The sequence below is a fragment of the Vicia villosa genome, unplaced genomic scaffold, assembly GCF_029867415.1.
Source record: "Vicia villosa cultivar HV-30 ecotype Madison, WI unplaced genomic scaffold, Vvil1.0 ctg.003183F_1_1, whole genome shotgun sequence".
In the NCBI taxonomy this organism is placed as follows: Eukaryota; Viridiplantae; Streptophyta; class Magnoliopsida; order Fabales; family Fabaceae; genus Vicia; species Vicia villosa.
The window spans coordinates 198,275-220,072 of NW_026706132.1; the positions used below are offsets into that span (position 1 = coordinate 198,275).

Here is a 21,798-nt window from a genome sequence, read left to right on the forward strand (position 1 = left end):
TAATTTTTTATTTTAAAAAAATTATAAAATTTGATAAATAAACATTTTACAATATGCTACTAAAATGAAAGAAATTATTCAAAAATTTAAAAATTAAAGGATAACTAAATAATTTTAAAAATTTTAAAAAATGGTAGAAACTGCATGCATAAAAAATTTATAGGAACTAAAATATATTAGTTTTTTAATAAGGACTAAAAATAAAATTTGAGATATTTATAAAGACTAAAAGCAGATTTAACCCTAAAATATTTATAAACATTATTTATAACATGATTTGCTTTAGAGTAGTTATAATAAAATTTAAATATCTTTAATAATTTAACAATTATGATTGCGTAAAACCGTTTTATTATAACTGTGTATAAATTAAAGGTGAATTCTTATCTACGCAACACAAAATATTGGGTAGAGTTACCCTTAGTGTTAAATGCATTGAAAACAACCTAAAAGTATATCATTTAATAAATATTTAAAGATAATAAAATTAAATGGTGTAATATGATTGGTTGAAGGTACACTACCCATCTTTTTGTGATTGGTAGAGAAAAGTTAACCCAACATTTTATGGAATGACTTTTTATTAGTTTCAAAACTCAATTGAGACTATATAAAGGAGAAAAGTTAAATGATCTAACGGCTATTCAAAGAAAGCAATGTCAATATACTAAATAACAATTTTTTTATACCGAGATTATTTGTTGAGAATTAATTTTAATTAGTAAATGAGTCTATAATTTGTAATTATTATTATTTTTCAATTATTATGAGATAATTTATTTGTTTTCTTCTACGTTTTCACCAACTACATGCTAGCTCACTGATTTCCACTAAATAAATAGAGTGTAGGGTGACTCACGTCTCTAGTAAACTTCGTCTTCGTCCTCTTCATTATTTATTCTTTAGTTGCCACTGTTGTCTCTAACCTTCTTTGATGATCTACTTGAGGTGAGTGTTTTTCTTTTCACAACTTTCTTTCATATCTATTTCGATGCTGTTTTCGATTTGTATCATCTAGTAATTTAGCAGCATGAGAATCTCACGTCATAGTATCAGTGATTCAGTTCATTTATATCATATTTTTTGCAGGCCAAATGGAATTTTACTATCATTGAATTGAAGAGAGTTATACAAAACTTGGATCCTTTTAACAACTATCGGTCCAAAATCAATGTCAGGAGGTTCTAGATATCTCTTCAGTAAGGGCATCCTTTCACGCACTTTAGATGTTCCTCCTTACAGACTCTTTCTTGAAGCTCATCCAGGTACTAAAATAACTCCTAAACGAAATACTTTATAAACTCTTTCCCATGTTATTTATGAGTTAAATGTCTCTTTGAATTGACTTCTTTAAACTTATTTAAACTTATTTATTAATACTATTGACTGTGAGCAATCTTGGCCTGTTTCAACCACGATCGGTCGTTTTCCGGCCACCACCAAGATGCAGAGACACAACAATTACGTCTATATATAATGTAAAAATACTTTAAATATATAGTATTACTTTTCGTTTTAGTACTATCTTACAATTTTTGTTATGATCTTATATTTTACTATCTTGTCACCCCCTCTCCATCTTACAAAAATAACTTCGTAGAATCTTCTGATCTTAGTTACGATCGTATATTTTACAATTTTGCTATCCCCTCTTGATTTTATGCAAAATCCCAATCTTGACAAAACTCCTAAAACACGCACTTTCTAAATTTGTAAATACTAAAAAGAGGATTAGGGGCTAAAATGATGTTTCACATTGTATTTATTTTAAAACTTATCAACTTAGTTTCTGGTCCAGGTGCTTACACAACAACACGGACTCACGATAATGCTTCATGCTTGATGTTTTGGGAAAGACACATCAAAAGACTTTCAGAATCTATACAAATTCTCTCAAATTCTGCTCCACAACTTTTATTCAAATCTGACAATGCTGCAAGTTTGCAGCCATTGTCACCAAATTTTGCAGTTTGGAAACATGCATTGAAGATTCTTGTTAATGATTCATTGGAGAAAGTATTGCCAATTGCATTGAAAGAGAGGGTTGATTCTGAGGAGCTGATCGTCAATACTCTTGTTACTGGTAATTTAGAGGAACTCAATGTATGCGGGACTATGTCCGAGGATAATATGAGTAAACTTTTTGATGTGCATGTGCATATTGAAACTTATGCTCCTCCTCAATTCGGTGTCCGCGGAAATGGCGAGCATTTGGCTGTTGGAGGCTATGGGAGGAACATTGCAGGTGCAAAATATTCAGATTGGGTGAGGTCAGTTTACTAATTCTTTATAGCCTTTGACAGTATCAAATTTCCATGCTGGTTTTTCTTGCTGCTTTAAGTGCCAATGTTCGTACAAATTACTAGATGCAACTTTTTTGTGCAATGCAGGATTAGGAAGGCTCTGGAAAAGCTCAGACCTCCGTCAGTGACAGAACTGTTGCTGTCTTATAATGGTGATCAAATACTAGAAGGTTCTGCTACAAATTTTTTCGTCGTTTCCCGCAAGGTGAGTTTCTCCTGCTTTTCTGCTTTGTGTGTGGATGTATTTGTTGAGACATTATACTGTATAAGCTCATGCATCATAGATTTTAACTTTATATTTCTTTATGCGGTTCACCTGCATGTACAAATTTTATTTTTCATTTCCTATTTCATATTAGGAGGATTGGGATTCAGACGATGGGAAGGCCTCATTTGATTATGGAAATAAAAACTCTTTTGAAGTGCAGACAGCTCCTGTCACAGATGGTGTTCTTCCAGGAATAATACGCCAACTAGTGCTCGAGTATGATTTCTAACTTCTTTACTGCTATGTTAAGAACTACTCAACTAACAATGTCAATATTGTTAGGCTGAATACTTCACATCACACGGGTTCGAACTTGAGACTTCACAGTCATGTGTGTGTTCCTGGTGGTGCTTGTCACTTCGTCTATAGAAGAAAAAACAAAGTAAAAAACACTAGACTAACATGTTGTTTTTCTTACGGCCGGGCATGATTTTCATTTGTGCAGGGTATGCAGGAACGAAGGAATCACATTTCGAGAAGTTGCTCCATCATGGTTAAAACATGAAATCTGGGAGGAAGCATTCGTCACAAGTATTTTCTTGTCTCATCATTCATTCTACACAAAGTATCAGAGTCTCCATTTTTGGTATTCTAAAACACTTGGGATCTAATATCATTGCAGATAGCTTGAGGCTTTTGCAACATGTAGAAAGTATTCAGGTTCCAACAGAATGGCAATCAGCCCATTCTAAAACATGGAAGGATATATCATGGACAAAAAAGCAATTTCAGGTGGCTAATTTATACTGTTGATGCGTTTTTATTATTTTTAATTTTCGATTTTTCTTAACTCAAGTATATGCAGGATGGACCTGGGATGATTACAACTTTAATCCAGGTAAATTTATTTATTGTTTTCCCACTTATCTTCCATTATATATGTGTTGGTTTACAGCATCTTCTGTGGTCTTTGAATTTGATTTGAAGTTAAATTTCACTAATCATACTCATGAAGAGCAAAATTCTTCAAAGCATTGAATTGATCAAGTTTTCTTGTTTATGAGTTATAGTTCTCTACATTGCAATTATAAAACCAAAATGGCTCTTTGTTTTAATCAGGGAAAGGTTATGGAGAAAGCGATTTTGGAAGGATTTCCAATAAGTAACATATGTAAAAGGTGAAGATCCTACTTTACTGGGATGAAATAAACAGTAGATCATGAAAATGTAATCACTTGGAAGATGTCATAGACTTTACTGATTTGAAGTCTTAATAGCTTGCTGAATAAGTCATGTACCATAACAGAAACAAAATTGTATATATAAATCAACTTCTTAGGCCAATTGGAAGTTGTTGGGTACAAGAAGAAAATCAACTTCTTAGTCTTTGAAAACTAATCTAGTCCTTAAATACCATCCTTAAACTCTTAGAAAACACCATTTCTACCTCTATAATAAAATTTGGTTGTGTGAGTTTGCAAAGTGCTTTCATAATTAAAACACCTACAAACTTTAAGGTGAACAAATGAATGATATTGTTTATAAAGAAGTTAATATGGACATTTGAGATTGAGAATAGGACAATGAAGCCTATTAATGAGATGAACAAACATGTTAAACACTAAAGTTTCATATAGTTAAGGAAATGTTAGAAAAAAAGGGACTTAAATATATCTAAAATATGTTGGTGTTTTTAATATAAAAAATGTTGGTGTTTCTCTCAACAACTCATTTTATTGTAAGGTTTAGAAAGAAGTCATTTATGGAAAAATAATGTAAGGTTTACATTAGTGTGGAACTAATTTTTCATGTGAGCTACAAAATAGATTAATCTTTTTTTAGTTTTTGTTGGAGCATAAGATTGAAGATGAAGATGGAAGAAGAGAAAATAGATATGTAACTAACTTTTAAAAAAGAGGAAAATTTGATTAGACTCTCTCTATTACACAAAATGAAATCGGTTACAAATGAATTCACTTACACGCTGAATCTCGAGTTCAGGATTTATACAATCAAACTTAAATGCAACTCAAATTATATTGAAATGCAAATGTTGAAAATAAATGAAATTGAATCTTAATTACTTCTAACACAATCCCTTAATTCATACTCAGCTAATTAAAATCAACAACACCAATTTCATCCCTCAAATGAATAAAGTGTTCAATCTTGATAGTTTTAGTCAGAACATTTGCAAGTTGCTTCTAAGTGTTACATTGAGCACTTTTATCACTCCATTCTGAAGTTGATTGCGTAGAAAATGGAACTTTGTCTCTATATGTTTGCTTCTCCCATGCAGCACTGGATTCTATAGAAGGTTTATGGCAGATTTGTTGTCTATCATCAACTTCACACACGACTATAAATAATATATTTTATGATGAAGCTTTCATCTCGAACATGCTAAAAATCGAGAGTATAGGTCATGGGAGCGCAATGTTTGATTTTTTTAAAAAAATAAACAACATCTTCCTTCGATTTTTTAAAAAAATCGAGGTAACATAGTTATAATTTAGCGCCATGTTTTGTCCATAAAAAAAGTAATAAACCTCTTACCTTGGTTTTTTGGAAAACCGAGGGGTTAGAGCTATAAAGATCTCGCTTCGAAACTCTATTTGCTCGTTTAAAGTTTTTTCCTAGGATTTCTCACTTGCCATCTTTCTAGATACCATATTTTTCTTTCTCAATTAGTAATTCTCAGAATCCTCGTTATATCAATAATCAAGAATACTAGGCAATAATAGAAAGAAAATATTTCATTGGCAATAACTATTTCACATATTCAAACTTTTGAGTTAATTCAATTTCAACATTATCCCTATTAACTATTTTTAACTGAGAGAAAAGTTCAAAAAAACTCCTCCATATGGTATGAGAAAAGTCATTTCCTCCCGAGAGATGATTATCATTTCCTTTAAGAAATAAAAAATGGTAAGAGGAAGATTAACTCTAAATCTGCGGGTAAGAAAATACAAGAGATGTTTGTCATCCCTAGTAACCGTTTCCAATAGTTTCTCTCTTGGACGGAGATTTGACAATAGAAGTTGAAACTAAACTTTTGCAATTGGGAGTAGAGTAGCAAGACTGGTGGTCTTATCTTTGTTGGCATAAATTAGGTTAAGGTGAGTTAAGCACACCAAAGTCCCTTTAAGGATTCTCATATTGTATACCACGCAGCTGGTCCCCAAGATGCCCATCCAGAGGTAATAGTCGAGAATAATGAGACTGAAGGTAAGTATTAGGTCTTGGATAAGAGGTTGAGAGTTGTTGAAGGGCATAACATATTCAATCTTGATGTTATAGGTATGTGCTAGGTCCCTAACGTGACCATCCCTCAAAAATTTAAAGTCCCAGATTTTGAAATATACAAAGGACTCAATTGTCCAAAAAGACACTTGGTGATGTACGGTAGGAAAATGGCTTCGTTTTAAAGAAAAAATTGTTTCAAAATGTGTCCCTTAATTATTACATTATACGCTACTTTTAACACATTCATAAGGTTAATTTAGTAAAAGTGCAATGTCTTATGATAATATTATTGAATTTCTTAATTTGTGTGAAAAGATCTTAAACGACACCTATATTAAAACGGAAGGAGTATTTGGTATAAAACAGAAAGGTGAAACACAACAAATTATTGTGGACAAAGAATAATTTTTAATTAATTAAACAATTTTAACACTGTTAGAGAAAAACAATATCACAACGGTTGGAAAAAGATACCAGAAAGAGAAAGGAAATATGAGGAGCCGTAGCCGGTAACAAGCAAGAGGCAAACACCAATCAACAAGCAAGAGCAAATGTAATTGTACTAAAAAAACACTGTCTACTTTATTTTTTTTATTGAAAGCAAACATGAAGGGGAAAATATCAATTCATAAGAATTTTTTTTCTTTAACCTAAATTACCTTTTGATACCTCTCAAAAGCTAAAGAACAATTCAATACACCCAAAAAAATCCTACTCATCCATGTTGACAAGTTCTCCACGTGAAGTTTATCTAATAAAGTAGATTATATTTGTATAATATAAATGCTTTATCAGTTTTTCACTTTAATTTTTCTTGTAAAGTTTTTTATTTCACTTTATAAAGTTATAAAATTTTACTTGCCATGAATAAATGATGGAGGATGTGTCTTAACTCATTAATTATGATTTAGCCTAATTAATTAATCTGCCACCGCCCAGTTACATAATGGTAGGCACTAAACCCTATTTGAGGGCACCAAGCATGTGCATATAGGCCTCTATAGAATGCACTTAAATGTCTTTTGCTTGTATCCTTATACAATATACCTTATCATGCAATTTCATCAAATTAAGACACCTCGCATTATAGTATTGTCTAATTTTTTTAATGAAACTCGTTTAATTTTAATTTTGAGATATAGAGTTATTGAATACTTTGAACATTAGTACAGAATTTGCAAGTAAATGATGCGTGTAGGTATAATGAATGCATGATGATTGTAGTAATCCAGTGGTAGTGGCAGTGGTGGTCCATGTCCCCACTCTATGTAGCTATGGCAAAGAACATGGGGCCAGCTATGGATTCGCCTCTTTTTCGCCAATTCCATCATCATATTCACGATTTTTTTACTTATATGCCACAAAAATGAAACAAAAATACAAATTTGCCACAATTTGAAAAAAAATTCCCTTTCTGCCACTTTTCCAGTTATGGTTCGGCCAAGGGTTGGTTGAACCAATGCATGTATTTTTTTTCATGTTAGGGTCCGGCCAAGGGTTGGTTGAACTCTAACTAGGAGTTTTTTTTTTTTGTTTTTTAATTTGTATGAATTTATTTTTAATATTTTTGAATTATTAATAATATTAATTAATTATTTTAAATATTAATTTAATTTAATACTTTTTAAAAATATAATATAATAATTTTATATAATTGTTTTATAATTTATTTAATAATATATTTTAGTTAATAAATTAATTTTTTTTTGGTTTTCTAAAATGTCACACTGTTGAAAAAATGAAATTTGTAATGGGCGGTGGTCCATCTCAGTAAAACGCACCTCCTCAACCTGAAATGGACAACATTAAAATTTGATTCAAAATATTTATAATGTTTTCCTTTTCAGATTGAGGAGTTGCATTTTGCTGAAATTGACTGCCGCCCATTGCAAATTCCATTTCTTCAACAGTGTGACATTTTGAAAAATGAAAAAGAATTAACCTTCATAGATTCAGCCAAATCTACTCTAAAAAGGTGACTACCTGAATCACTTTTTTCAACGTGCGGTATTTTAGTATATGAGTAAAAGAGAAACTAGCTAAAAAAATCCTTGAAAAAGTGATTCAGGTAGTCACCTTTTTAGAGTAGGTTTGGCTGAATCTATGAAGGTTAATTTTTTTCATTTTTCAAAATGTCCCACTCTATGTAGCTATGGCAAAGAACATGGGGCCAGCTATGGATTCGCCTCTTTTTCGCCAATTCCATCATCATATTCACTGCTGGTCCTAATTTTCAACTAGTATTGGTCCCTGTCCTATTACACTGGAGAATCCCAAAAACAAAGAATTCATATGCTAGTACTTCCTCCTTGGAAAATAAGTGTCTTTTTAATTCAAAAAGTTTTAAAAGAGTTTTATTTTGAAACGGGAAAACAAGTAACACAAAGAAGACATGATATCACAAATAAGATATCAATTAAGATTACTTGCATGGAGATTACTTTATTTTGAGAAATTAGTACATATTAGACCACTTCCGATATAAAGTGTTCAATTTCAATTTTTTTTTTAAACAATATGGGAGTTCAAACCTATATTTGTATTTTCATGGTTGTGAGAATTTTGGTGTATGAATAGCCATTCTCTATGTTGTTACCTTGCATTTTATCTATTTGAAAGTATTCAAATTACAATTTTTTTGTCAAGAGACATCAATTACCAATTAAAGATTGACTTTTAAAAATAACAAAAATTAAGAGTCAACTTTAAAATAATTTTCTTAAAAGTTACATAAAAAAAATGATCAAGAGTCTCTAGTTAGTTTTGAGTCATTATCAAATGTTAATAACACAAAGCTAATCCACTTCCCATAAATGCAAAAACCCAAATTCCCCTCTTGTGATACAAGCATAGAACACAACACCACATAAAATGTTACTCCCTCCGTCTCAAAATAAGTGTCCTATTTGAGATTTGTGCGGTTCTTAAGAAAATGATTAGATGTGTTGATTTTAGTGATAAAATTAATATTATTTACTAAAGTACCCTTATTTATTATAGATAGTGGAGTTGTTGAAAAACGTGAAAGTTAATATATAGGGGTATAGTAGGGGAAAAAAATAATAAATGTTGCATTGGTATTCTAAAGAGACATTTATTTTGAGACATAGAAAAAGTGCAAATAAGACACTTATTATGAAACGGAGGGAGTAGTTAAGGTGTTGCATTGAGAGAGTGATGATGGTTTTATTTTACAGCTCGTGATGAGATATAAAAAGAGGAAACAATTGAGTCAGATGTTGTCTGCCAAGTATGGTGGGAATATGAGCCATCACTCTCCTACCTTGTGAAATCTTTGCCTTCTTGTCTAGGGTAGGCCACTTTCCTTTTCATGGACACTATTTTACCTCCATACAAATTATGTTTTTAAGAAATGAATTATTTTATTTTTTAAGTAACATTAATTATGTTATTTCAGTTTTATGCATAAATTAATATGACATGAATTATGTTTTAAGTTACTATTATGTCAACAAACGTTTTCTAAGTTATTAAAAAAATAATTCATTCTAAAAGGTCGTTAATTCAACTTTTGTGATCATGTAAAAAAAAATTAAAAGTAATGTTTAAACTCAACATTTTATTCTTTAATTATATTTGACGTTGGATTTTAACACATTCACATTTAAAATTCAATAAGAAATTAAGGTGATAAAATTGATCCGGCTTGTTAGACTTCTATGTTTTTTCTGTATTTTTTTCAGAATAAAATAAAATTTTAGATTTGCATTCTTTAATATGTCTGCTCTGTTTCGCTCCATTTTTTAAGAATATTTGCAGTCGTGAACATTAGCATAAAATTTTGTAATTTTTAAGCTCAAAAGGTACATAATCCACGTGTCTGTCGCTCCTTGTCTTCATTTTTTTATGGAAAGGACTAAAAAATTTTATTCGCATCCTCAATAATGCTCGTCCCACCCGATCTATTTTTTTTTTTACTTTTACGAGACGGAAATAAACGTGACGGGCATGTTCGTTTTCCATTCCTAGCCGAAATCAACTCATCTAAATTTTTACTAATATTTCTTTTAAAAAATTATTATTATTTCTTATGCATTTATGACAATTATGGAATGGAGAGTATATTTAAAACAAATAAATATCTCACATATGAAATAATATATTAGGAATAAGAGAAAAATCATGATTTCGAATTCAATCTTAAATATACAATAGGGTTAAATCTTTTCAGATAATTTTTTTTTTTTTATTCTTTCAACTCAAATGATTATATGTCTTTGCCGGCAAAAGTACCTAATTTATACGAATAAAAAATACTATAAATAATAGAAATAGTAAATTTAGGAATGATAATTTTATAAAATAGTTAAATATATATTAATTTATTGATTTTCTAAATTTACTTTAAAAAACTTAAACAAACATTTATTTTAAAAGATAAGAATGAAAAATTACTAATTAGTCGTCAAAAGTTATTTAGGGAAAAGTTATTTAGGGTGTGTTTGGATTAGCGGTTAACATAATTAATTTTAGTATAATTGAGTTTTGTAGAATTGATTTTTGGGTTAAATACATTTTTATTCTCTATAAATATGCGACCATGCATTTTTAGTCCCTATAAAATTTTCCTTCAATGAATGGTCCTTATAAAATTATTATGCACCTAGTTTCAGTCTCTACTGTCAAACCAATGTGTATTTTACACCTAGTTTCAGTCTCTACTGTCAAACCAATGTGTATTTTAGAATGATTATTTTGCAGACATGTTCATAATGTTTTAAAAAGTTCCTGGAAAAAAAAGAAACTCAAAATTTAATTTCTAAGTTGAGATTTTCATTACTTTTCTCATTATTTTTTTAAATTTAAAAAATTCATATTTAATTTTTCTCGTTTTAAAAAATTCTAAAACTTGGTCGATAAATATTTTACAGTATTCTAAACATATGTAAGAAAAAATTATTAAAAAATTAAAAGGTAATTAAACAGTTTTTAAAATTTTAAAAAATAGCAGAGACTGAAATTGCATGCATAAAAATTTTTAAATAACCATTTATTGAAGAAAAATTTTATAAGGACTAAAAATGCAAGGTCGCATATTTATAGGGACTAAAAACGTATTTAACCCTTGATTTTATCATAATTGAGTTTAGTATAATTGATTTATGTTTGGATATATTTATGTAAAAGTGAGTTGAACAATAAATTTCAGTATTAAAATCATCCAGAATCAATTTTAAAGACAGAAACTACAACTTCTAACTTCATGTAGAATCAATTCTAAAGACAGAATCAATTCTACTTTTGCCTAGCCAAACTTCTTAAAATCACCTAAAAATCAATTTCAATTATGCACCTCTAGAATTGATTTTACCTCTTCCAAAAACCAAACCGTGCACTTATTTCTTTTCTACTTAGATTGTAAAAAGGACTGACTTCTTTCCCTTTTCTCATTTTCTTTATCTCTCGTGTGCTCTCACAAGCTCAAGTGAAAGCCTTAATGCAAAGAAATAAAACCAAAGAAAAACAAAAATAAAACATGAATGTTGCTGCAAGTTTTGAGGCACAAGATTCTGAGTTTATAGAAGTTGATCCTACTGGAAGATATGGAAGAGTACATACATACTCCACTTTTCTCATCACATTTCTTTAAACTTTCATCAAATGCATATATTCTTTGTTTTGATTCTGTATTTTGTATTGCATGTTTAACAGTACAATGAAATTCTTGGCAAAGGAGCTTCCAAGACAGTGTATGTAATCATATCCTTAGTCTCTTTGTTTTTTCCATAACAAAATCTTCAACTCCTTTGAGGTTTTTGTGTTCATTTTTTGTTGTTGTAGATATAGAGCATTTGATGAGTATGATGGAATAGAAGTAGCATGGAATCAAGTAAAGCTTTATGATTTTTTGAAAAATCCTCAAGACCTTGAGAGGTTATACTGTGAAATTCATCTTCTCAAGACATTGAAGCATAAGAACATCATGAAGTTTTATACTTCTTGGGTTGATACTACTAATAGACACATTAATTTTGTTACTGAGATGTTCACATCCGGTACTCTAAGACAGTAAGCCTAATCCTCTATTTTATTGAAGGATCGCTTAGATAAATAGCTTAATTAAGCACTTATAGGATAAGCTCTTATCACATTAGTACTCATGTGTAAGTTATTTTTATAGAAAAAAGTATAATAAAGTCATTGTTTCCATATATGTAGCGGTGTTGGTGTCCTATAATTCTTACATTATTAGTGTTGGGGTGTTTGTGTTCGTGTTGGAGTCTTTGATTCATAGTCCAAAAGTTATTTTCAGCTTATTTCCATCAACTACTAGCTTATAACTTATATGAAAATAAATTGACTTTATTGTATCTTTTCTTATACAAATAGCTTATACACAAATGATAAGCCCTTAATTAAGTTTTTTATCCAAACAGAACTTTAATTCAAGTCATTTTAGCTCCTATTTGTTTTTGGCTTGTAATGTGAGTGTGCTTATATTCATTGTCATGTCTATGCAGATACAGACTCAAACATAAAAGAGTTAACATAAGAGCTGTTAAGCATTGGTGCAGGCAGATTTTGGAAGGTCTCCTCTATCTCCATAGCCAGGATCCTCCTGTAATCCATAGAGATCTCAAATGCGACAACATTTTCATCAATGGTAACCAAGGAGAAGTCAAAATCGGTGATCTTGGCCTCGCTGCAATTCTCCGCAGATCAAATGCCGTTCACTGCGTTGGTATGTAAGCCAGTAGAAGAGTTTAAATTTAAATAAGTTGATCATAACAAAGAAGCTCTAAATCAGTTTAATACATTGGATTTACTTATTTTTCTTCCTTGTTTCACTTCAGGAACACCCGAGTTTATGGCTCCGGAAGTGTATGAAGAGCATTACAACGAATTGGTTGACATATACGCTTTCGGAATGTGTATATTGGAGATGGTTACCTTTGAATATCCTTATAGCGAATGCAACCATCCAGCTCAAATTTACAAAAAGGTTGTCTCGGTAAGAACCTCAAAATAATGAACAAACCATCAATTTAGTCTCAGCAAGTATCACTTATTTTCATGCTTATTATGCAGGGGAAAATGCCAGAATCATTTTACAAAGTAAATGATCAAGAGGTTAAGCAGTTTGTAGAGAAATGTCTGGCAACTGTGTCCCTTAGGCTTTCAGCTAGGGAACTCTTAGATGACCCTTTTCTCCAAATTGATGATTATGGATCTGACTTGAAAGAAGTTCAGTATCAAAGAGGTTGCTATGAAGAAACACCAACGATTCGACAAACTGTGAATGGAAGTTATAGCAATAACTTAATGAGTTTGTACACTGATAATTCTGGTGGTTATCAAAATGATTTTGATCTCTTTGATTGTGAAGAGGATGATAATTTGGATAAAGTTGATACCTCGATCAAAGGTAGGAGAAGAGATGATGGCATCTTTCTTAGAATCAGAATACCAGATAAAGAAGGTTGGTCATGGCATAAATATTTCTCGTTTCTTATTTTCCTATTGAACTTGGTTTAGTATTTTAACTATTTCATCCCTCTAAATAGGTCGAGTTCGAAACATCTACTTCCCGTTCGACACGGAGACTGATACTGCATTGAGTGTTGCGTATGAAATGGTAGCGGAGCTTGACATAACTGACCAAAATTTAACAAAATTAGCGAATATGATAGATAATGAAATTGCAAATTTGGTACCGGGATGGAAAATGGGACCAAGAATAGATGAAGTTTCAGAAGCTTCAAGTGCAAATTTCTGTCTCAACTGTGCTGCAAACAATACCTTAGTTGATTACGTCTCATCGAATAATCCATGTGCCAAGAATCTTCAATTTTTCCATTGTTCTAAAAACGGATGTGCTGCGGTTCACGGCCGATTTGAGGAGATTACGTATCAATACGAAGGGTCTGCAAACACTGCTACAGAAGCTGAACCACCAAGTCAATCCAATGACATTCATTATGCTGATATCTGGGGTCAGCGAGACGAACAACAGTCAAATCATGAAGGATTGAAAGACATTCATTGCGACGATTCTCATGAGAAATCTAAACTATCACTCATAAAGGAGGATGAAGAGGAGAATAGTGTTGATGCAGATGACCAAGTTTATCTTAATACCAAAAAGCCTCCTTCTAGCCCTGCAGCTTCAGAATGTTCGTTATTCTTGGACTACGAAAATGATATAAGGCATGAACTCCGATGGCTCAAAGCAAAGTACCAAATGCATTTAAGAGATCTTAGAGGCCATCAACTAGGTAGTAATACTAAACCTAAATCTACTTGCCCATCTCCTGAAACTATAAAACTAGAGCATGGAAAAAATGGATTTCTGAGACCACCAGCTAAATTACAAAACAATAACTCATTATCGATAGACGTTGATGCTGCAAAGTGCAACACTCTGAATGACCAAATTATTCCAAGTATTGCTTGTGATACAAGTCAGCTTAACAATTCTCAACAAATGGTCACGGCCAAGGATTTCTTTGCAGGAGCATTGCTTCCAAACTCGCTTCAAAGGGCAACCTCGCTTCCAGTCGATGCAGTTGATGTCTAGATAGAATCTGGAAATATGTTTTCTCACCTTGTTTGTAGCTTAGTGCATGTTTGGATTTGCAGTGAATTTGGCGAATTGGTTCCGCTAAAATCACCGTTAATCCAAACATGTCCTTTATGGTACCCTTTTTCTTGTAAGGTCACTTGACAAGGTATGAGAAAATGTCAGATGTAAATCATAGTAGACTAACATAATCACATAAATGTAATCAAGTTTTCCATTGAGTTGCTGAATTGCAGATTCATCTACCATATAGTATGATGTTTTCAATAGGCTAAACTTGGTTGATGATATTATGCTTTATTTGATATATTTATATTACGACAAGTTTCTTTGTAATATACAAGTTTTTATCTATTTATTTACTAATTGAGTCAAGTCATATCAGGGAGAAATGGAAGTAAATATCTACCTACATATATAATCATATACTTGTGCAATTTGGATAATATGAAAGAAGATGTTATCAAGATTTTGGTGTGATTGTTCAGTGTTGGCAAAGTAAGAACACTTGTGAATAACAGCTAGCAGAGCCATGTGGTTTTGCTGCTACATAGAAATATCTCATATTTAATTGGTAAGATATATTCAAAGGAGTGGTAGATATTGGCAAACTAAATAAGTATGTAGATATTATTATTTCTGTTCATAGTATCTCCATTAATGTTGCTCTGAAAAGCAGAGATGGGTCCATACACTCCCACTTGGCATCATAAAGTTGTTGCTTTATAATTCATTTAGGACACTTTACAGGTACACTTCAATTATGAAAACTGAAATTACAAGTAAAGTTGTTGCTTTATCATCCATGTTAGTTCATTTCACAAGATATGAAACTAGCCGAGACGCGAACTGCTAAGCTATAGCGGTCGGCCACTGCTCTGAACTGCTCTATCAGGATAGCGCCGCTATTTCCCGGAATTGATAACTCTGAAACCAACCATCATTTTACTGTGATGCAATTAGGACTGTTGAAAAAAACTTCTTAACCGAACCGAACCACTGAACTGAAATTAAAATAATAGAGCCATTGTGTTTGGTTAGTAAACCAAAACGTGTGTTGCGTAAAGTTCTAGAACCAAACCAAATAGCAAATAAACCGAAGCAAAATTGAAAATGGAAAATGCTAAAAACAAATTTAAAATCTTTTTTTTACTAAACTATCTTCTAACAGTTTAGTATGGTTCGGAATTCCAAACCGGTATATCAATGTTTTTTGTTCGATTCATTTTGGCTCTTGTGACTTTTTACTATGAACTATACCATGAACAACTCTAGCTCTAGATGCAATGCAAACAAATCCAACCTATTGCTTTAACTCCAGCACTAAAAACATGTTCGCTATTGTTTGTACGATAAGCAAGCAAATTCAAATTTGGATTTCATACTGATTCTTAGACAAATCCGGTTCGCTATTGTTTGTACGATAAGCAAGCAAATTCAAATTTGAATTTCATACTGATTCTTAAACAAATCTGGTTTCAAACCAATTCAAGCGAAAAACCTGTTATTAATTTTAAACCAAAGTGAACCAAATGAAAACCGGCTTTAAGATAATAAACAAATTTTATTAAAATGGTTTTAAGAAATCATATATTTGGTTCACTTTGATCGGTTGAACCATGCACATCCCTAAGGCTATGTTTGGGAGTTTGGAGGGGAGGGGAGGGAGAGGCTTCCAAAAACAAAATTTTAAAAAAATATAGGAAAATATTTGACATTATTTGAAAAAATGATTTTGTTTAGAATGATAAAAGAGTCATTATTATTAATATATTTTTAATTTTGGGAATACTATAACAACCTAAAAGATATTTGGAACATTTATGTAAGCCCTTCAAAACCCTCCAAAACACTCGTTCAATACAATTTTTGAGTTCCCCCATTTTATGGGGTTTTTGGTGTTATGAATAAACTCAAACCCTCCAAAACCCTCCTACCCAAAATCTTTTTATCCTTTTCACTCAATTCTTCCTATTTTTCAAAACCCTCCCCTCCCTTCCCCTCCAAACTCCCAAACATAGCCTAAGTGTACCCCGTCATTTTTTTCATTTTGGACAAAAACACTCCTTGTAGAAAAATGTGTAGCGTTGGGGAGAAGAAAACATAGAAGGATTTTTTTTTTTTTTTGCTCAAAATAGGAAAAATGTAGAGATGCACTGCCAATTGTAGGAGTTAATTTAACAACTCTCTATAAATAGTTTTTTAAATTCATGTTAACATGACCTTTGCATGTTGCATAAGTTGTACCAAGGCCTCCAAATCCATTTTAGAGACTACCGCAAGGCCTTCATTTCTCACGAATAGCACCAAAACCTTACGAATCTCATCTATCACTTTAGGCCTTAACCCCAATTAGGGGGATTAACCAAGACAAATTGAACCATTTTTCTGGAAAGAAGGTAGCCAAAAACTTGTATTGTGGGCAGAAAGTAGAATCCAATGAGCAAAGTACCAGACAAAGGTAGTCCATGTGGTAGCTTTTTAGGTGTATTATACAAATATATACACCTGATAAGTTAGTCATTGGTGACACATCTTTACCATTTCTTTTTCTTTTTTTAAATTACATCCATTTCAATAGGTGATGAAGACATGATATACAGCAAACTGTTGTAATTCACCCAATAGAAACCACAAGTGAGCTCAGGGAAGTGGTGTCCTACACCAGCATCGTTGGGGAAGCACCTCAGCTATATTGCACATAAGTCACTTGTATGCTCCTTTCATATAGCAGGTAATGTTTTGTAAAATCCTGCTTGTAAAATCAGCAGTTGAACCTTAATTTTTCTTGCAACTTTCATCTGAATAGAGCCACCAACCCGACACCAATACGTGTTTTATGCTCCTCAAAATGCTCCAATGCTGCTTATAGAGAAAATACCTAAAGTCTACCAACTAAAGTGGGTGACTGTCAGCAAATACTAGTTCCAGATTATCTCAGCATCAATGAATATGAACAATTAAAAGTTTGAACCTTTAAAGACTAGCCTAAGAGTGTACACTGAATCATCTCCGAGTTGGTAATATGAGATTTCATCTGCACGATACATCGTAAGGGCATGAACAGGGACAAACAATCAATTTATTGACCTGGACATTCTCGCATTCATTCACTTGAAACCAATTAATGCGCCCGTTAACGTTTATGATTTAATCGGGTCAATAAGCTTATAAATTACTTATCCCCGTGTGGTTGGATTCTAAATGAAATTCCACTGTTTCTTTTACCAATAATCCTGACAGGAACAAGAACCGTCCTTGAAATGATGAAAACGCGTGACATCTCTTACTATAATTTCTCTTCCCACTAGCTTAGAGATATATTTTATGGCAGAATGGCAGTCATTACAAACTCTAAGGTTCTTCATGATCCTCAGTGTAGTATACCCTGGACTGTTAATTAATGCAAATGCAATAGCCAGTTTTTCACTATGATGTCTGAGGATCTGTTCCTTCACTTCTTGCTCTAGGTCATGTAATACAGAATCAGTGTCCGGAGTAAAACCCATTTTCTTTATCTCTTTCCATATTTTTGACATCATTTTGTATATCGCATCTCTTTGTGGGTGAAGCGCATCTTCAACCCCAAAAATATGTACTTTGTTTTGGATTTGAACCCAACTGAATCCTTGTTCTTTCTTCACTTCCTTGACCTTCATTAACTTCCTAATCTTAGCAGCATCCTCCCATTTACCACAAGCTGAAAGAGTGTTCGCAAGCGCTGAGTAAGCACCGCTATTATTGGGATCGAGAAGAAGCAATTTTTCAGCTGCCACTTTAGCCAAATCTACATTTTTGTGAACCCTGCAAGAAGACAAAAGCGAACCCCACGCTATAACATCTGGTTCGATAGGCATACTTTGTATAAAATTGTATGCATCTTCCATCAACCCCGCGCGTCCAAACAGGTCAATCATGCATGCATAGTGGCTAGGGGTAGGTTCAATGTGGTGAACATTTTTCATCAAATTAAAGCAACGCTTACCCTGCTCTACCAATCCCACATGCGTACAGGCAGACAATACACCAACATAAGTAATATGATCAGGCTTTAAGTTAGATTTCAGCATCTCTTCAAACAGCTCTATGGCCTCGTTTCCCAGACCATGTTGAGCTAGAGCTATAATCATGGAAGTCCAAGTCAATGTATCCCTTTCAGTGCATATTTGATTGAATACTTTCCTTGCATCTTGGATACATCCAGACCTCGAGTACATGGTAATTAAAGCATTACCCACAGAAACCGATGACACTTCTTCCAATCTTATTGCAGTTGCGTGAAGCTGCTTACCATGATCCAAAGAAGCCAAGCTTGAAAAGACACTCAACACAGCTGCTAGAGTATAACTGTTTGGCCTTGTGCCATCTGTAATCATTAATCTAAATAGCTCCAAAGCATCGTTAAGCAATCCATTCTTTGCATAACCTACAATCATGGCAGTCCATGCAATTACATCACGACATTTCAATGAATCAAATATCTCTCTCGCCGGATTTACGTCCCCAATTTTGACATAGCCATTCAAAAGTGATGTGAATGCTATAACATTAAGACTCGAAGTGCCTCTTAATTCTACAATTGTTCGAGCAATTTCAACTGCACCGGATTTTGCATACATTGACATAAGGGCATTCCCCAATGCCCCAGAGATATCAATTTCGGCTCTTACAATATATGCATGAATTTGCTTCCCAAGTTTCAAGCTTGCAAGATTAGCACAAGCCGACAAAACACTGCCCAAGGTGAACTTATCTGGCTTTAAAGATGAACTCCTAAACATATCAGAAAATGTTTCCAGAGCTTTGCTGTCATGCCCCTGATGACAGTAACCGGCAATGATGGAATTCCACGAGACAATATCTCGATCAATCATTTGATCAAAGAGTGCAAGAGCAGTGTCAAGTCGACCAGATTGCATATGCATTGAAATCATAATATTCCAAGTCGATTTATCTCTTAGCCTCATACGATCAAAAACAACCTTCGCCATTAACGAATCACCAGACTTTGCATACATATTAAGCAACGAATTTGCAACCGGAACCACACCAGTCAACCCGAGTTTTACAATGAAGGAATGAACCTTCTTACCAATATCCAGCGTTCCAGTTGCAACACAGGAGGCAAGAACATTAGTAAACGTGAACTGGTTCGGTGAAACTCCAGCTGATATCATTTTTAAAAACGTGTAAATAGAGGTATAAAAAAGACCAGTTTGGTTATATCCCACTATCAAGGAATTCCATGAGACAGAATCTGGTTGAGGAATTTCATCAAACAAACGGCGCGCAGTTTCTATGTTACCCCCTTTGGCATAGGAAGCGAGAAGGGTGTTCCAAGAGAATGTGGTTTTGAGTGGCATTTCAGCGAACAGACGGTGTGCATCTGTGAAAGAGGAGGTTTTGGAATAGAAGTTGAGGAGGTTGTTCATTAAGAAGGCGCTGAGGTGAAAGCCATGTTTGATGATTCGAGCGTGGATGAATCTTCCGGTGGAGGAGTCTCGGGATTTGATAGCTGATTGGAGAAGATAGACGTATGCGTCGGATTGGGAGTGGGGTTTTGGGATCTCCATCAACTTCAGAAGTATTCACAGACATCAACCGTTAATATTGCAAATTTGAAAAAAGAAAAATATGGGGTTTTGATACTTTGTTGCTGCTGTTGTTGTATTACAGTTTTCAAATATGGGTGGGTTCCTATCAACTAAGAGCATGTCATATTGTCATCCGGATATAGGGAGAATTTATGCAGCCACCCAGACAGTTTGACCTCCTCACATATTAAAAAGTCAACTTTATTATTAAAAGGTTAAATAAGTATTTGGTCCCTATAAATATTGCAGTTTTCATTTTTAGTCCCTCCCTGCCTTTAGGCAACGATTTTTACAAAAAAAATCGTTGCCAAAACCAGCTAAAACCGTTGCCAAAATTCAGGAAGGACTAAAAATGAAATTGCAATATTTATAGGGACCGAAAACTTATTTAACCCTTATTAAAAAGTCTGGACAACAAATTCAAGGATATCTCAATCCACTTCATAAGAGGCATCCGATAAAATTTTATTTTTGCCCCTGTTTTTGTAGATGTATCTACGAAAGCATTTTTTTTTTTAATTTTTTCGTAGATTCATCTCCGAAAATAAAGTGTATTTTTGAAAACGCACATGGTGCGTGAGAGATCTACGAAGTGCAGCGAGAGATTTTAAAAAATTCGGTAATAATATATGTTATAATAATTAAATAAATTATTATTATATTATTTAAAAATATTTATTTAAATTGTCAAACTTAAAATAGTAATGACAAATTATTGGTGACATATAATTTGTCAAAAGATAGAATAGTAATACTAATTATTTACTTAGTATAATAGTAAATTTGGCTAGATTTTTTTTATCACACTTAACCTTTTTTCTTTTTCTTTTTCTCCAGCGGTAATATAACGACCATTTTTCAAAATTACCTCTATAAATACTTCTACTTCTTTCATAACTTTCACACCATTCTCAAAATATCTATCCATATTTTTGTTCAAATGGCTAAATTTCTTATTTTGTTCATCATTCTACTTGTAATTATTTTGTTTGTTGTCGGTATTATCAAGCGTGAAGAATTAGGTAATGATTTCGTAGCTTTAATGATAATAATCGTCTTACCGTTACTAATCATAGCTTGGTTTGTTAGCAGAGGTTTCTGAATAATATGTAGTTATGAATTTTGTAATTGAATAAATTGATATTTCTTTTAATTTTTAAATATTAATTATGTTCATCTGGATTATAGATATAATCATGTCAAATCTTAAGCATCAATTCAAAATTTTAAACATAATTGAGGACAACTTCATAACCTGGAACAAAATTTAATAGAGTACCTTACATGTGAAGGACTTAACAAAATCCTTGAAGGAGACAATTATGGAAAATCGACAGACGACTCAAATGAAATAGAAAAGAGAAAGTCAAAAGTGAACAAAATAATCAAACACCATCTTGATGATGGAATGCAAATAGAATAATCAAATGCTAAATATCCCAAGATTTTATGGGACAAAATTAAAGCAAGATTTGGACATCAAAAGAAAGTCTTGTTATCCTCGTTAAAGGATCAGTGGAACAAGTTAAGGTTCCAAGATTACAAAACTGTCATTGCATATAATTCTGCTATGCACCAGATTATAGCATAGGCTAGAATTTTGTGGCAAAATTATAACTGAAAAAAAAGTTGAAAAAAACTTTTTTAACTTTCCATGCATCCCAGGTATCATAGCAACAACAATATAGAATGAAGGAATTCACTGAGTATTCTGATTTAGTTACAGCCCTTCTAGTGGCAGAATAAAATAATGAGCTCCTTATAAAAAAAATCACCACTCACGACCCACAGGAACAATGTCATATCCTAAAATTAATGTCACGACCTTTAATCGTGGGCGTGGTGGCTTTAATCGTCTTAAAAGACGTGGTGGTCATGTTAGTTTTGATGGTAATAATGGTC

The 21,798-nt window shown here is 32.6% G+C and overlaps 3 protein-coding genes across 4 annotated transcripts; 2 read left to right on the forward strand and 1 right to left on the reverse strand.

Annotated features, from left to right (window-relative positions):
- Positions 1-796: 796 nt before the first annotated feature.
- LOC131640526 (uncharacterized) lies at positions 797-3,905 on the forward strand. The gene is made up of 9 exons (XM_058910927.1): positions 797-948; positions 1,090-1,265; positions 1,799-2,270; positions 2,391-2,508; positions 2,663-2,787; positions 3,017-3,102; positions 3,194-3,303; positions 3,377-3,409; positions 3,631-3,905. The coding sequence occupies exons 2-9, from the start codon at positions 1,172-1,174 to the stop codon at positions 3,691-3,693; spliced, it is 1,101 nt and encodes a 366-aa protein (XP_058766910.1). The 5' UTR covers positions 797-948; positions 1,090-1,171; the 3' UTR covers positions 3,694-3,905.
- Positions 3,906-11,108: 7,203 nt separating this feature from the next.
- LOC131640512 (probable serine/threonine-protein kinase WNK9) lies at positions 11,109-14,532 on the forward strand. Of its 2 annotated transcripts, none has more exons than XM_058910913.1 (7): positions 11,109-11,332; positions 11,434-11,471; positions 11,563-11,790; positions 12,243-12,463; positions 12,576-12,724; positions 12,811-13,201; positions 13,287-14,532. In XM_058910913.1, exons 1-7 carry the CDS (start codon positions 11,258-11,260, stop codon positions 14,297-14,299), a joined length of 2,115 nt encoding a protein of 704 aa, XP_058766896.1. In that variant the 5' UTR covers positions 11,109-11,257; the 3' UTR covers positions 14,300-14,532. The 2 variants fall into 2 exon arrangements, with proteins under 2 accessions (XP_058766896.1, XP_058766895.1); XM_058910912.1 differs by having other exon boundaries at positions 11,111-11,332; positions 12,576-12,733.
- Positions 14,533-15,950: 1,418 nt separating this feature from the next.
- On the reverse strand, positions 15,951-20,039 carry LOC131640520 (pentatricopeptide repeat-containing protein At2g22070-like). The gene has a single exon (XM_058910921.1). It carries the CDS (start codon positions 19,873-19,875, stop codon positions 17,527-17,529), a length of 2,349 nt encoding a protein of 782 aa, XP_058766904.1. The 5' UTR covers positions 19,876-20,039; the 3' UTR covers positions 15,951-17,526.
- Between the last annotated feature and the right edge of the window lie 1,759 nt (positions 20,040-21,798).